The 17,148-nt window shown below is 42.1% G+C and overlaps 1 protein-coding gene across 1 annotated transcript; it reads left to right on the forward strand.

The window, feature by feature from the left end:
- Window positions 1–7,802: 7,802 nt before the first annotated feature.
- On the forward strand, window positions 7,803–16,543 carry Mrps33 (mitochondrial ribosomal protein S33). The gene is made up of 3 exons (XM_032906692.1): window positions 7,803–7,889; window positions 13,062–13,299; window positions 16,178–16,543. The coding sequence occupies exons 2-3, from the start codon at window positions 13,088–13,090 to the stop codon at window positions 16,281–16,283; spliced, it is 318 nt and encodes a 105-aa protein (XP_032762583.1). The 5' UTR covers window positions 7,803–7,889; window positions 13,062–13,087; the 3' UTR covers window positions 16,284–16,543.
- The last annotated feature ends 605 nt before the right edge of the window (window positions 16,544–17,148 follow it).

Below are 17,148 nucleotides of genomic sequence, written 5' to 3' on the forward strand. Positions count from 1 at the left end.
CCATTATCATCATGTCAGGAGCATGGTACATTTCAAATAGACATGGTGCTAGAGAAGTAGCTAAGAGTCTACACCCTAATATGTGGGCAGAAAAAGTCAGAAAGCTCGTGCACATGAGAGAGAGAGAGAGAGAGAGAGAGAGAGAGAGAGAGAGAGAGAGAGACAGAAAGAGACAGAGAGAGACAGAGAGAGAGAGACAGAGACAGAGAGAAAGAATGAGAGGGAAAGAACAGAGAGAACAGTGAGAGACACAGAGACACACATAGAGACAGACAGAGAGAGAGAGACAGAGAGAGAGAGAGAGAGAGAGAGAGAGAGAGAGAGAGACTAAGACTAAGACTAAGCCTGGCATGCACTTTTGAAACATTAAAGCCCACCCCCAGTGACACACTTCCTCCAACAAGACCATACCTCCTAATCTTAAGGTAGACAGCACCTGACAAATGACCTAAGGTTGACATCTGACCCCTACATGTATACACACACACACACACACACACACACACACACATATGCACATGCACACAAGATTACTACTTGTAATCTGAAATATGCATACCAGGTATTGCCTCACAAAGCTTAACAAATCTGATAATATGTTAGATACACTGTTTGATACATCAATGTTAGATACATTGATGGCGGGATATAATGAATGCAGTTCTAGAAGACGACTTGAAAGTCTGTGAGCACAGTAATGACATTTCAGGTGCCTCACCTGAAGAGAAGCTTATGAATGTGCTAAAAAGCAGCTTGCGGGAGAATGTTCATTGGATGTTTCTGATAATGAAAAAAAAATAGAGAAAAGCATTCCCTTGGTGCAAAATGTTAAATAACCATAATATATTCATATAGTGGAATACTCTACATAAATTAAAATAGATTAATTATACATGTATATGTTAAGATGTATGACTCTCAAAAACACAATCTCAAGTGATTAAAACAAGAGGCAGAAGATGTATACAGAAAATTCCCAACTGTGTACTTTTTGAATGAAAGGCCTGGCTGTTTGTATCCTATTTGAGGCACACACAGATGTCCAAAAGGACAAACGCACATTCAGGAACAGTGCACCACAACCATCATCATGATCACCATCTTTGAGAAGACAGAGGGTGAGGGAGAAAGTAGGAGGAATGAGCTTCACCTCTTCCGTATTCATATCTACACAGCAAAATCTAAATTTTAAAGAAGAAAAAGTAGAGGAAGCATTCATCTGATGAGCTATAAAAAGAAAACCTCTCATTTTAAAACCAGTTTACTGAGCTGCCATTTACATACCACGAGATTCAGCCTTTTTACATATACAGTTTGATAAGTGTTAGCAAACAAGTACAGTTGTGTAACCACTAGCATAATTGAAAAGCACTTCTACTGCCCAGGAAAGTTCCCTCACACCCCTCTGTGGCCAATCGCTCTTCCTCCTCACTAGTGCCTCTGTGGTCCTCTGTCCCTGTGGGTCCCAATCCCAGTGAAACACCTCCACAATGCCACCAAAATGGACTAATATAGCATGTAGCCTTTTGGGTCTGACAATTGCTTAACACAAGGCTTCATAGACTCATAGACATACTTATTTGTTGTCCTAATTAGGGTTCTATTGCTACAATGAAACACCATAACCAAAAAGCAAATTTGGGAGAAAAGGATTTATTTGGCTTATACTTCCATTTTGAAGGAAGCCAGGGCAGGGACTCAAACAGGACAGGAACTCAAACAGGACAGGAACTCAAATAGCGCAGGAACTTGGAGGCAGGAGATAAGGCAGAGGCCACAGAGGGGTGCTGCTTACTGGCTTATTACTTGTGGCTTGCTCAGTCTGCTTTCTTACAGAATTCAGGAGTTTTACAGAACCCACCTGTCCATGAGTGGTACCACCCACAGTAGGCTGGGCCACCTATGGTCAATCGCTAATTAAGGAAATGTCCAACAGGCTTGCCTACAGCCCCATATTATGGAAGCATTTTCTTAATTAAGGCTCCCTCCTCTGCTGACTTTAGCTTATGTTAAGTAGACATAAAACTACCCAGTACATATTTATTCATAATTTACTCCCTTCTGTTACTTAGTAGTATTCCATTGTCGAGAAATACGACAGTGTGCTTATCTATGTACCTACTGATGACCATTTGAGTTGTTCCTTAGTTTCTAAGTTCAAGGCTATTATAAATGCAAAAAAGGCTGATATAAAGTTCAGATCTGATGGAAAAAACAAACATCTGTAATTCCAACACTAAATGGGAACGACTTAAAAAGATTCTGGAGACTGAGACAAAACATAATTCTAAGTTCCAAGGTCAAGAATGAAGAAGTTGGGCAACAGTCACAATAAATGCAGAAAAACAGGCCTGTGTCACCCTAAAAAAAATGTTCAATCGTTATCATAAAGGAAATGCAAATTCATGATAAAAGCCCTGAACAGAAAATATGTGGAAAAAACACTCCTCCATTGTTGGTGGGGTTGCCTCAACATACTAAAGAACATGAATGACAAATGTATACCAACATTATACTAAATGGAAGAACGACTTAAAAGATTCCTTCTAAAACCAGGAACAAGACAAAAGTGTCCACTCTGTTCACTCTTACTCAACATAGTGTTCTAGTTCTTAGCTGGAGAAATAAAGTATGAAAACATAATAAAAGGTCTACAAAGAGGAAAAAAGGTCAAATAATCCCTATTTGCATTACTTCGTATTGGAACAGTGTCTTCAAATGTATAGTTAAACTAAGGGTCTTGAGATAAGACTATCCAGAACTAGCCAAGTGGGTGGGTCATAAGCATAACCATATGTATTTCTCAGGATTGGTGGGAATCTATCACACAAAGGGAGCAAAGGAATATGTGACGATGCCGACCTTGAAGACTGAAGTGATGTGGCCACAGACCAATGAGAGCCAGGGACCACTAAATAGATATTAGAAGAGTCAAAGAACTGATTCTCCCTGAAGGAGCATGTGTTCTAAAATGGAGCAAGGCATAGTCAATGTCCTGATTTAAGTGCAATAAAGCAAATTCCAACATCTGACTTCCAGAAATATGATGAATAAACTCACTGTGGTAAGCCACTGGGTATGATGTTTAATTACAACAACCCCCACAAATTCTACTTAATGACAGTCAGTGCCCACCTATCACTCTCTACACCCCCTTGTACTATGGTTTGGATATGACTTGGGAGTATCCTTGAAGGGTTCATGGGTTGAAGTTTAATCCTCACTGTAAGATATTAAGAGGATGAAAAATTACTCTAACAGGGCATTTAGAGATGGGGCCCTTGGGAGGAAATTAGTATTAAATAAGCCATGGGTTGGAATCCTCATGAATGAATGCCGGAAGTTTCATAAGAGACCAGGAGGATACAGACATGCTCCCTGTCTCTTGCCATGTGTTGTTCTGCACCACCTTAAGATTCTGTGAGCAAGAGGGCTACTGCCAGGGGCACAGGGGGATAGCTCAGTGAGAAAAGCACTTGCCGTGCAAGCTGGACAGCCTGAATCTGAATCTCCAGAAACACACGAAAGCTGGACGCAGTAGCTCCGTCTCTAACACCAGGACAGGACATGAGACCAGAGAGGAGAAGGAGAATCGCCCAGGCCAGCTAGCCTACTGTACTCAGCAGTGAACAAGAGTGACCCTGTCCCAGACAAGGGGCAAGGTAAGGGCCAACACCTTAGATTGTTCCCTGACCACCACAGTTGCACTCATACACCCATGCTCACGTACGTGAATGTGCACACAAACATTATACACATACCCCTGAAAAGAAAGCTATTACCAAATGTTTCAAACAGAACCAGAAGCCAAAATAAACATCTTTTCAACATACCAAATCTGTGGCATTGGGTTATTAACAGAAAAAGAACTAATACATTGTGATGGCTTGAATGTGCTTGGCAGGCCCAGGGAATGCACTATTAGGAGGTGTGGCCTGGTTGAAGTAGGTGTGGCCTTATTGGAGGAGGTGTGTTACTGTGTTTGAGGTCCTATGCTCAAGTTCCACCCAGTACAGAAGAGTCATCTTCTCCTGGCTGCCTTTGGATCAAGATGTAGAACCATAGGCTTCTTCTCCAGCACCATGTCTGCCTGGATGCTACCATGCTTCTTACCATGATGATAATGGACTGAACCTCTGAAACTGTAAGCCAAGCCCACTTAAATGTTGTCCTTTATAAAAGTTGCCTTGGTCATGGTGTCTCTTCACAGCAATGAAACACAAACTAAGACATACACCTGGCCGTGTTTTAAGAAAGATTTATTGCCAGGCATGATGAAACATCGCATCACTCGGCAGGTAGAGACAGGTGGGCCTCTGTGGGCCTAAGGCCAACATGATCTACATAGCAAAGCCAAGGCTACATAGGGAGGCCAAGCCTTACAAAGTGACGGAAGGAAGATATGATGTGATTTATAAATATTCACAAAATATACTAATAACAGCAAAGGAATGGCTCAACAGTTATGAACACTGCTCTTGAACAGGGCCCAAATTCAGTTACCAGCACCCATGTCAGATGGCTCACAAACACCTATAACTCCACACCCAGGGGATATGATGGTCTCTTCTGCCATCCACTGGCACATGTCCTCACGTGAACATAACCACACACACACACACACACACACACACACACACACACACACACACACACTTAAAACCAACTTCTTAAAATACAGCAAATCGATTAAAAGACAGAAAAAGTAGAACCAACAAGCAGTATACAAATCCAGCAGGCCCTCCACGTCTGTGCATTTCAATCCACAGATTCACTTAATCATAGATCAGTAACATTTGGGGGAAAACATACATCTGGAGTAAATATGGGCAGACATTTTTCTCTTGTCACTAGTCCCTTACCAATACAGTATAACAACTATTCACATATCTTTTACGTATGTATCATTACTAATCTAGAAATAATTTAAAGGATACCATAAGCTGTGCATGTGTTATATTCAAATCTATGTGCTGAGCGGCCATAGATTATGATGTCCGTGACATGTCTTGGCACCAGCTCCCCATATACAGTTTCAGTAGAGCCACCTTTCATGGGGATTACTATACAGCACTTATTGAGTGCTTGGTAGGTCGATTGAGAAACGAGTACTTATTTTCAGAGCATTAATCAAGGCCTTACATAAATACACTAGAATAGATTTTAGAATTGAGGCAAGTCAGCAGTGAGTTCTCTATCTAGACGGTATTCAGTTGACATTGTCTTCGCTCCTATAGAATTTGTGTTTGCCAAGTTTTAATATGTTATCAATCCATATATAGGGGATATATATACTTAGAATACTTCATGCCATGAGTCAATTACAAATTTGGCTTTAAAACTCACAGGGTTGGGGATTTAGCTCAGTGGTAGAGCGCTTGCCTAGGAAGCGCAAGGCCCTGGGTTCGGTCCCCAGCTCCGAAAAAAAGAACCAAAAAAAAAAAAACAAACAAACAAAAAAAAAAGGAAGACAGAACTGAGTAATTGCCCCCATCAATTTGGCCTGACAGGTCTATGGGACATCCTCTTGACTAATTATTAATTTGGGAGGGTCAAGCCCCCTGTGGGCTGTGTCAGTCCTGTGTAAGTTGCCCTGGGTTGTAGAAGAAAGCAGGCTGAGCAAGTCATGGGAGCAAGCCAGTAAGCAGTGTCCGCCATGATCTCGGCTTCGGTTCCTGCCTCGAAGCCTTGCATTGGTCTCTCCGAATGATAGACTGTAAGCTGCAAGCCAAGTAAAATTTGCTCCCCAAGTAGATTTTGGTCAGTGTTTCATCACAGCAACAGAGAGGCAAACCAGATTAGAGGTCTTCATGTTTACAAAACTTGGTTTGGTTAAAAACAATCCAAACCTACAGAAAAAAAAAAAGACACGAGTGAAAGCTCTCCAAGGACTGCTGCCACCTAGGTCACTGGGGTGGGTGGCTGGAGTTATGCATAGGACTTTAATAGCCTCAGTGTAAATGTTAAGAAGATTGCATACCATAATGTGGGTTGATAACATATTAGAACTTGACAAACACAAATTCTATAGGAGCGAAGACAATGTCAACTGAATACCCTCCTCTAGGCAGAGAACTCACTGCTGACTTGCCTCAATTCTAAAATCTATTCTAGTGTATTTATGTAAGGCCTTGATTAATGCTCTGAATAAAGTACTCGTTTCTCAATCGACCTACCAAGCACTCAATAAGTGCTGTATAGTAATCCCCATGAAAGGTGGCTCTACTGAAAGCAGATTTTGCAAGGAGCGAAATACTGGTAGCGTTTCTGTCCTCAGTAGAGGCTTAGATAACCATTGAGGAGACATGCCTCTTTTGTGGGAGGTAGTCTCTCAGCTCTTGTCTTTTCAAGGAAAAAAATTCAGAGGAGACACACAGTGTAAGCAGTTTACCTAACAAAGCAAGCAGAGATTGCAAGGAACGAGCTGTTCCAAAGAGAAGGGGAATACCACAGAAGATTCCCTGTTGTAATTTGTTTTTAAATTCTTACATTTATAAAGTGGGTACCATAGTGTAGAGTTGGGTGAGCCTTTCTCTTTCCCAAAGCACGGTAGATCAGATCACTTTTTTTTTTTTTAATTAACTTGAGTATTTCTTATATACATTTCAAGTGTTATTCCCTTTCCCGGTTTCCGGGCAAACATCCCCCTAATCCCTCCTCCTCCCCTTCTTTATGGGTGTCAGATCACTTTTTAAGGGTATTTCTCTACAGGATCCTCTAGAAAAGCTTATAATGGAGGCCAAGACCACAATGAAAATGATACCGTAGTGAAGTCATGGTCTTTGCAGGATGCAGACCCTTCACTAGCGCACACGTGGGCAAATACCCCGGTGCCTTAGTTTCTGATATGGTATGAACAACCTTTCTTCAGCCCCAAGGACAGTTAACCGTAAAGGGTACTCTGACAGGCAACTGCACAGATAAAGCTGCAGCTGTCTTGGTCCACATATCTGATTTCTTCGGGGCTCAAGATCCCATGATTTATATCGTAACTGTCCATTGGTTATGATATTTTCCCACATTTAAGACATCTTGCTTTTTTTTAAAAAAATTGAGAGTTTATCATAAAAGTTTGGGTCCAGGGGTGATGGCCCACACCTTTAATCCCAGCATATGGGAAGCAAAGGCAGATGGATCTCTGAGTTTGATGTCAGCCTGGTCTACTCAGTCTGCTCCAGTACAGTCAGGGCTACCCAGAGAAACCCTGTCGCGACAAACAACACACACAAAAAAGAAAAGAATAAAGCTGGGGACAGAATTTTACAATAGTTTGTCCAGAGAAGCAGAACTTGAGGGGAGGAGGGGGTCTTCCAAGACACAGTTCTCTCAGTGCTACTGCTCCTGTTTATCCACTACCCAATAGTCCCATCCCTGTACCCCAAAGAGAGAAACACAGCTCTACTCCTAGACTGATAGGAATCTAACAGGGTCAGAAAGACTCGGAGCTATCATCAAGTAGTATCTTTGGAGCACATAGGGCATAAGCTCTAATGAAAAGAAAAGTGAAATGTAAGGACAAAGGAAAAATACTGCATTTCATTCTATTATCACAGAGCAAGTAGCTTCAGAGACGAGACTCAGCTCTGGCTATTCTCAACAGAATGAAGCGTGTGGTCCCTCCAGAACCTTCCTGGAAAGCTAAGACTCCCCCACTCTTTGAACCACACCCACATACCCAGCTTTCATCACCGGTGGAGGCCCTGGGTTCAGAGCGAGCTCGGCCGCTAGGTGTCACCCGAGGTCCCGCCCCCAGGGAACAATAGTAGTTCCGGGTTCTCCACCGACTCCGCTCTAGCCACCAAGCTTCCGCCTCTCTCCTGCTCTCTGGAGCTGGGAACAAGCAAGGGGGCGGGCCTTCCGGGGGCGCGCGCACGCGAGGTCAGGAGCAGGTAAGGCGCGCTGAGTGTTGGGGTCACAGCAGAGGGTGGCGGTGATGCCGGCAGACCCAGGTTCCTATCCTGGTGGAATTGCCAGATCTAGACAAGTCAGTTAGGGACCTTCCTGGAGGTTCCACGTGTACCCCACAAACACTTGAGGCTTTTCCTGCGTCCTGTGGGGCACCGAACAAACCAAGAATGCACTTCTTTCTCTTAGCCGGTCCTCAGCACTCAGTTTTGTGTGGGGAGTGCAGACGATTGTTTGTTGCTAGTTATTTAAAATGCATATTAGATGATGCTTGGGAAAATGAGTGACACTGCTACAGTTCCCTTTACCAGAGGAGTGATCGGATCAGACAGTGGGGAGTATGAGTTGTTCATGCTGAACAAAATAAAGTAATCACCTATTCGGTGGCATTCATGCCCTGTGACCCAATAAAATAGTTGGTACCAATTTTTAAATGTTCGTTCTGAATAGAACAACTCGTGTGCATTCCTTGGGTCGTGATTAGGTAGGCACTATGGCCTCAGTTTTGTATGTCCGTCAGTAAGGTGAAGAGCAACTGGCCGCCTGATGTTGATAGTTGACCTACACTTTGACGCACACACGTGCACCTGCAAACATTCTAAATAAATAGATCCATGAAAAGATAAATTTGCCGTTTTATGCCGAAGGTGGGGGGCGTGGGGTGGCAGTTCTGAATTCTCAGATGTGCACTTTATGTGTTTTGCTTGACATATTTAAGTAACTTGATTTCACTTCTCATTTTCAAGTTATTTTCTCCTGTATTTTTCTTTCATTCACATTTAAAGAAACATGATATTTCAAAGAAACTAATTTGTGAGGCTGAAGAGATGGCTCAGTAAGTTAACAGGACCCAGGATGATCAAGTTCCTAGTACCTATGTCAGATAGCTCACAACTACTAGTATAGGGCAACGGTTCTCAACCTGTGGGTCACATATCAGCTATCTTGCATATCGAATATTTACATTACGACTCATAACAGTAGCAGAATTACAGTTATGAAGTAGCAGTGAAATAATTTTATGGTCAACGGGGTCACTAGGACATGAGGAACTGTATTAAAGGGTCACAGCATTAGGAAGGTTGAGAACCACTGCTCTAAGGGGACCCTCTCCATTTTGCCTCCTTGGGCACATAATCACACAGACCCACACACAAATAACCTTTGATTTTTTTTTTTAATTTCTACACTATTGTGTAACTCCTAGGATAATTTTATGTGAATTGAAATCTAATTGACATGTAAATTATTTGACTTAATGTCATTTTAAAAGGCTATATCTTTCATAAAGTTGGAGTCCTTTAAGAAAGCATGCTAAAATCTTGAATAGTCCTAAATTTTAAATTTTTCTTTTACTTGTATTTGTGTGTGCTCAGGTATGCAGAGGTCAAAAGACACCTTGGGGACTCTCCTTCCACCATGCGAGTTCCAGAGCTCACACTCAGATGGCAGACTTGGTGACAAGCACATAGACTGCTAAGCCATCTCTCCAGCCTCATTTCTCCCTTTCTTTTTATTTAATGTTAGAGAAGGGGGAAGGGAGGTAGCAATGTATCAGTCTTAGGACAGGTTACAGAAAGCAGTCATTTTTAGCCTGTGTTTTTGTTTTGAGATAGAGTCTTAGCACCTAGCCACAGCTTGCCTAAAAATCCACTTAAAACAAGATTGGCCTTGGACTCACAGAGAATCACTAGCCTGTGCTTTGGAGTGCCAGGTTTCAAGACCACAACTGACCTCTTGGTTTATTTGTGTGTTGTTTGTACTTAAAATTTACCAGACCAGTGAAATGGCTCAATAGATAAAGACACTGCAGTCAACTCTAATGATCAGGGACCCACAGATGAAAGGACCATTAAGTGGCCTCATACCTCCACATGTGTATTGTAGCACATGTGTGCCCATGTACATACATACATACATACATACATACATACATACATACATACATACATAAACAAAATAAAATGCAATTTTTAAAGCTTTTTTAAAAGCACATCACTTGGGAGATATAGATTAGATAGATAGATAGATAGATGGATGCAAGTGTATATATTTAAAGCAGTTTCCCCTGTCATTTACGGATGTGTGGCCATGCTGTGGAAGGAAACTAAAGCCACAGTGCTGGGAGTAGGACTGAGTCAGGGACTCGGTTCGAAAGAGGTTTATTCTCTTTCTTTGTCATAAAGACTGTCATTTTAAGACGTGGGTTTTGTGGTCTGTGTTGCCATGGATTCTAATCTGATCTTATTACTGATTGTATACCCCACCTGTCTGCTACACTGCAGAGTGAGTATGGAGTTACCTCAGCATCCTATGATGGCTTTGGCTGCTTTCTAGAGTTTCTTCCTCTCCTTCCTGCCTGTCAGGTTCCCAAGGTTCTGGCTGCCCCCTGTCAGGCTTTGTAAATCAGGGTATCATTTCAGGGAGGTGCGGGAGTAACTGTGTGTCCTCGTGCCCTTGCACTCACTCTCTCAAGTCAGGACAAGGAGTCGACCAAGGAACAGTGTCTGTGTGGAACACACAAACACCAAGCTTTCAAAGAGGTTTGGGGCTGTTCCTTTTGTGAGTTACCATTTACTGAGTGCCACTGCCCTCCTTAATGTCTCACAGTTTCCCTGCAATCTTTTCAGAAGAATGGAAAGTAAAATTTAGGCAGAGTTCAGAATAGATCAAATGACAGAGCCAGGATACAAAGTCAGGTCTCATCTTGTAGTCTCTATTTAAGAATTAAAGTGACTGGGAATTCAAGATGTATTTTCCTTTAAATATTGTAGCAAATGATAGTTCCCAACCTGCTTTACAGTATCTCTGGAAATGTTATGCAGTTACAGTGAAAATCTATTCTGATACTATACTAGTAATTGAGCAAAAGAGGCCAACATGAATGGGGAAGAAGGTGGCTTAAACTTGTGTTTGGAAAAAGTCCAAATGGTTTTGGAGGAGGTTTTTCTTTTATTTGTGGTGTTGGTGTTGTTGAAAGCATACATAGAAACATGGCTGCTTCTGAAGACTTCTGGACATCTAAAAGGCTCTGGAAGGATTATGACACTTACATTCTCCTTAGATGTAAACTGGTAATGACGGTTTTCCCCTGCTAAAAATGAAAACTTTGCTCTGATAAAACCAGCCCAAACCCATCTGCATCCACACGGTCAAACAAGAACTGGAGAGCAGGGTGTAAAAAGGGAAGAGCCAGCTATGGGAGCCCAGATTGGTTTGAATGAGACTGCGAATCTTCTCCCCTGGCTAGCCTTTGGGTGGCACTGCTGGCCCAAGATCTTGTAGTTGACATTCAGAGTAATAGTGGTTTGACGTTGATATTCTACAGTTGCTCTAAGGTCAACCTCTGTTCTGTTTCTGAATGTTGAAATAACATTAAGACTTTCCTCAAACAAACTGAGTTTATTTTCTTGCAAGCACTATTTTGAGCTGTATCGGGTGCCCTCTACCTAGTCTTGTCTTTTAGCAGGTGTGTGGGACCCTCTTCTGCAGGTGGCATTTTATTGGCATTCTTGTGTCCTCCCACGCTCCTGGCATTTCTATTTTTGAAGTATTAGTTTGATGGAACCAGACTTTGCTCTGCAAGGGTAGTGTGCAGAACTTTAGCGCCCTTCTCCTGAGGAGGCTTTGGTATGGTTTTCCCATTCGTTTTTTGTTTTGTTTTGTTTTGTTGTTTTTTTTTTTTTATTTCAAGATGGATTTATGCCTTTTTTTTAACGATTAAAAGCTAGCTCCTTCACATCTCAAGCAAACTATCCCCCAGATAGTCTTTTAGCCAGCAAGGATTCTCACCTTGGCATGAAAAATTAACATAAACTGGTATATTCTGCCAACAATTGCCCATATAGCTGACCTAGAATGAGATTACACAGTTATTCTACCAAGAAAAGCTTTCTGTTTTGGGTGGTGGTGGTGGGTTTTTTGGGGGTTTGTTGTTGTTGGTTTGGTTTGGTTTGGTTTGGTTTTTGGTTTTTTGAGACAAGGTTTCTCTGTGCAGCCCTGGCTGTCCTGGAACTCACTCTGTAGACCAGGCTGTCCTGGGACTCAGATCCTCCTGTCTCTGCCTCCCGAGTGCTGGGATTAAAGTCATGCGCCACCACTGCCAGGCATATTTTTTTACTTTTTATTGTGTGTGTCTGTGTCTCGATGCCTGTGTGAATTCATGCCATTTTCGCATGCAGTTCCCACAGAGGCCAGAAGAAAGCATCAGAGCCCATGGAGCTGGACTCACTGGCAGCTGTGAGCAGTCCAACACGGGTGCCGTGAGCTGCCCTGGGACGAGCAGCAAGCATTGTTCACTGCTGACCGCTCTCTCGCGCCCCCAGAAGCATTCTTGATGTTCACATGTTCACTGTGTAGGGCTTTTTAATATCTGTTAGCTATAATTTTTAATGCCCTAGTTACCATTCTCACATCTGTTCCGTCGATCTCCACCTCGGAAGAAAGTACCGAGGATCTGCTTTGCTTTAAGGCTGATAAGTCGTATCGTAATTCCTAAGTTACTTTTGTTCAGGAATAACAAATCTTTTGAGCCGATGATCCTTATTTGAGCTGTTGAATTTTGTTTCTATAGAGCCACTGTCTGTTTTTCCCACATGGCTTTCAGTTGCTAGGCAGAATTCAATCCAGTAACCTAGAGGCCAAATGACCTCATAACTCATTAGCAGTTCTCAGAGCCATCTGGTGCCCTTGAGGAGAACAGTGTGTTCAAAGGACTGATAATAAAGACAACAGCGTAATTACTTCTTTGCCATGATTACACCTCTAGATGGCAAGCAGTCAGCATATTTCCTTGCAGATTGCTTGGGTGGTTGTTTTCTAAAGGTGTAATAACAATGCCATAGCAGAATGACTTGTTTCCCTGACCCTTCCTTTATCCAGCTTGCAAAGAAGTAAACTTGACAAGTAAACCTATTAAATTACAAATTGTAAGAAAGGCAATGCGCCAAAGAAACACAGTACACAAACACAAAATGTAAAAACTGCAGGCCAGAGGAGAGACGTAGTTCTAGAGTGGACCTGTCTCCACTCCAGGGCAGAACCTGCCCAAGGCCCACAAGAATTCGTGGGTGGCTTGCTGTATTTTCGTTTTCTAAAATGTTTACTAGATAAACGTGAGGTTTCTCACGCTCACGTACTAATCTCCCTTTCTATAGGAATCCTGCTCCTTACTGCTGGGGAAATGTCGCTTTCAGAATATGCAGTGCGCATGTCCCGTCTGAGTGCCCGGATCTTTGGTGAAGTGGCCAGGCCTACCGACTCAAAGTCCATGAAAGTGGTAAACCTGTTCAGCGAGCAGCCCCTGGCCAAGAAGAAAGAGACGTACGACTGGTACCCGAATCACAACACGTATTTTGCGCTCATGGGCACCCTCCGTTTTCTTGGCCTTTACAGGTGATAAGTGGGGAAAGATAGGGTTTTGTAAGAGGAAGTTATAGAACAGCCACGGAAAACACTTAGCTTGTCTCTCCCTACAGCTTTGTGGTTCTTATGAGAGTCCAGGTGAACTAAAGGGTGAGAGGGAGGGGAGATTCAAAAATCGCCTTGATTCACAAACAGAAACATATGCTTATTGGAATTATGTCTAAAGCATTACTGACATCAAATTGTATTGAGCCATAGAGAGATGTCTAATTGCTCTTTAATTTAAAACTGCTCGAAAAAGGATGAGGGCAGCTCAAGGGGGCAGGTGAATGGGCCAAAATGACGAGGAATAACACCCCCACCCAAGCACCGTGGTTGCCTGAGCCGCTGGCTCTTGGTCCTGCCCCCTCTCCTCCTCCCCCCCCAATTCCCCCCATTGCTCTGCCTCTTGCTGGGTGTGTAGGAGCCTCTGTTCTCTGCGGTGGCAGTTTCGTTGACATTCTTATTCCTCCCACTCGCTTCTGGCATTTTATTTTGTGCCTTTTTGATATATTAATTTGGCTTGAATAAGCTGTATTTCACTTTTAAGGATAATTTATAAATTATATAACTTCCAATGCTGTGCTTTGTATGTTTGGTAGATCTAAGAAGTAAGTGCTTAAGACCTTTGTCGAGGGCAAAAAGGGTAAAGTACCTAGACGGTCATTCTTCTCTTTTTCACCTCCAAACCAATACATGCTCCTTAAAGAGGATTAAAACAGTATATTTCATAAAGTTTAACTGCATACCATCTTTAAAATATAACATGCTTTAATTGGACCTAACCATTAAATTGGGAGCATTTGTTGTAATATAAAATTAATAGCACAGCATGATACATACTCATTGCAGAGAGCTAAATGTTGGTATATTCATTTATCTGACATATTCTTAAGTACTTTCCATGTGCCCATACTTAGGATGGACATTAAAAGAGCAGCGATGAACAAAACAGACAGAGTCTAAATTAATATATTACTAGAGATTATAATGTCCGACCTGCTTCTGAGTGTCTGCAGTTGCTTGGGACTCTCTCCTGTGCCTTTAGTCTTGCCTCTGAAAATAAACCTAATTTTATTACGGCCCAGAATAAACCATCAGAAGCCAGATTCCATGGAAAGTTATAACCCATAACAAAGTCACATTCGACTGTTTTAATATGCTGCTTGATACTATTCATTTTGTTCATTTGAAGAACAAGACATACTATCTTTGAAGATGGAAAAAATACTAAACAGTTGTTCATTGAAAAGCAAAATTATTTGTATGTGTTTAGTCAGTAGTTATAATGGTAAGTGATGTCTTCAGTGCATGGCCATCTGTAGCGTCAGTCAGGTTGAATGTAGATATCACTTCAACAAAGAAAATCTGATGTAAAGGCCTGCAATAGAGGGAGGGAAGTGTAAGCGCTCCAAACAGTTGGTTCACTCAGTTAACAAGCGGCCATGACATGCTAGCAGCCTTTGCAGCATTTTCTGTCTGATGGAGAACAAAGACTGGGGGATGATGTAATACATCATATATGTTTTCTGACAATGTGGTTGGGGGCGGGGGGGGGCGGCAAAACTAGCTAAACAGGATCCAGAGTGCTGACAGGACCTGTGGTGAGCAGCCTTAAACAGGGCAGTCAGGGTCAGCCCCACAGAGGAGATGTTTAGGCTGAGGCTCATGGGTAGTGAGTGAACCTGGTGAGACCTAGGAAAGAACTGTGGGACAGAGGCAAGAGTGAACAAAGGCCATGCTTCCTGAGGCTGGAGTGTGCCTGCAATGACCCAGGAACAGTTTGGGCTAAGGCAATGACTGGGAGACAGGAGGCAGGTCACAGGGGCCTGTGAGTGCTGTGGTAAAGAAAGGGGCTTTTGCCCTGGGCAACAAAATGATCTGATGTCTGTTTAAGATGAATTATTATAGCTATATTAAGAATTATTTGGCATGCCTAGCTTATCCCAATGCGGTCTATTTTGTATTGTCCACGTTTATGAAATAAAATATCAAATTCTTTAAAACCAATCTTTTAAAAAACAGCTCAGTTGGACCCAGCAAAGGATCTTTTTTATGTATTTAGTTCATTTTATTAAATCCATTAATAATATATATTTAAACCATAAGCTATTAATGTAGCCTGTTAAAGATGAGGAAACTAAGGTGCAAGAGAGAGCCAGGTCTTGACTCCAAAGTCACGGAGCGAGTTCCTCCTGGAACTGTGTTTTAAAGCCAGGTTTACTCGAGCTCCATGGCTTACATGTTTAGCACTTTCTTTGGGGATTTGGTCTTAGAATGTAGACACTTTAAACAGTTGCAGAAGTCTTCACCTTCTACACTGTCCACATGTATAATTAGACCTGGCTGCCATGACTTTTTTAATGCCTGTCTTGGTCTGCTTCCCATCTGTTTGACACTTTCCCAACAGCATCCCCTGCTGTTCAGGGCGTTCTGGAAAACGGCCTGGTTTGGTAGATGCTAATTCCTAGGGCAATCAGGATCTCTCCACAGCTACTGAAAACTTATACTCACAATTTACTCCTCTCAATGTTTAGTCTTTTCAATGTTTTTCAATATTGAGATTCTAAGCCAAGGCATTTAGCCTTAACATAGGGAAATGTTGGGTGGTGTATCTCGTAGATGCATAGGCTTACCGGGTCTTACCTGGAAGTTTACTCCTTTGTAGTATTGTGTCCGTAAAGGAAAACGGACACCTGAATTCTTATAACCTAGCCAGTCTGTGTGTTGGGTCCTCTATGCTTTCTGTTCACCATGTGCCCTGAAAAGCCACGGTCAACAAACAGCCTAAGAGAACAGTTCTAGATTGGTATTTCTCTAGTGTGACAAGCATAGCTCTTGATTTTTTTTCTTTCCCTTCTTCATCCAGAGATGAGCATCAGGACTTTAAGGATGAGCAAAGACGTCTAAAGAAGCTCCGGGGGAAGGGGAAGCCAAGGAAAGGAGAAGGGAAAAGAGCTACAAAAAAGAAATAGTATCAGCTCATCAAGAAAAAAACTGCCTTCCTCAGTGACTAAGAAAATGCATCTCATTATCTTTTCGTGTATTAGAGGAATGTGATCTCCCTCAGTAGACGCCAGCCCTGTGTCCATGTTCACTTCAGTTGAGCTGTGACTGGTTTCTTGAAGATACTCTAATCCTTCAAGATTATAATGAGCTTGGTTTTGTAATCTGAAGCGTGCCTAATTCTGTAATGGAATAAATAAACTATCGTTGAGTGATTTGTTTAAGATTGGAATGGCTGTTGGGATCGGAGTAGGGGAACCTCCCTAAATGAATGTGCTGTGCTTTCTTTATTCCTCCATTGCTTCCCCACCCAAGCCTAACCTTTCCTCTCTCCGGCCAGTGAGCCTCTGCTTTCACCATCCAGCTTGCTCTTTGAGAGGTGCCTAAGGGGTTAAAAGCTCTCTGGGGAAGGGAAGATTGAGAGGTGCCTAAGGGGTTAAAAGCTCTCTGGGGAAGGGAAGATTGAATGCCTTGTATAGACAAGGTATTGGAGCTTAGTAATAGAGTGGTTAAAAAAGAAAAAGTTTTTAGTTCATAGGACTTTAAGTTTTGTAGGAGGCTAATATAAATACATATATATTTAGCATGAATATAATTGTGTTGTATTACAATAGTATTAAATGCTTACAAAGGGAAAAACTACTTTTTGAGACAGTGGATGAGTGGATAAATGCAAATATTGACAAAAACCACATTAGGAAATTTAGAGAGCTTCCCAAGGAAAAAAGAGATTCCATTTAAGCTGAACACAAATGATAAATAAGAGAAAAATGATGGGGGAAAGTGTTTGAGGTGAAAAAAGATTGAAAAGTCCCAAAGTAAGAAGGAATCCTT

This window comes from Rattus rattus, chromosome 6 (genome assembly GCF_011064425.1).
Source record: "Rattus rattus isolate New Zealand chromosome 6, Rrattus_CSIRO_v1, whole genome shotgun sequence".
In the NCBI taxonomy this organism is placed as follows: domain Eukaryota; kingdom Metazoa; phylum Chordata; class Mammalia; order Rodentia; family Muridae; genus Rattus; species Rattus rattus.

What these genes read in the sequence shown, in the direction of transcription:
- Mrps33 (XM_032906692.1), top strand. Translation starts at nt 13,088, where the DNA reads ATGTCGCTTTCAGAATATGCAGTGCGCATGTCCCGTCTGAGTGCCCGG. An exon ending in CGTTTTCTTGGCCTTTACAG is followed by an intron (nt 13,300 to 16,177) that starts GTGATAAGTGGG and finishes TTCTTCATCCAG; the next exon opens with AGATGAGCATCAGGACTTTA.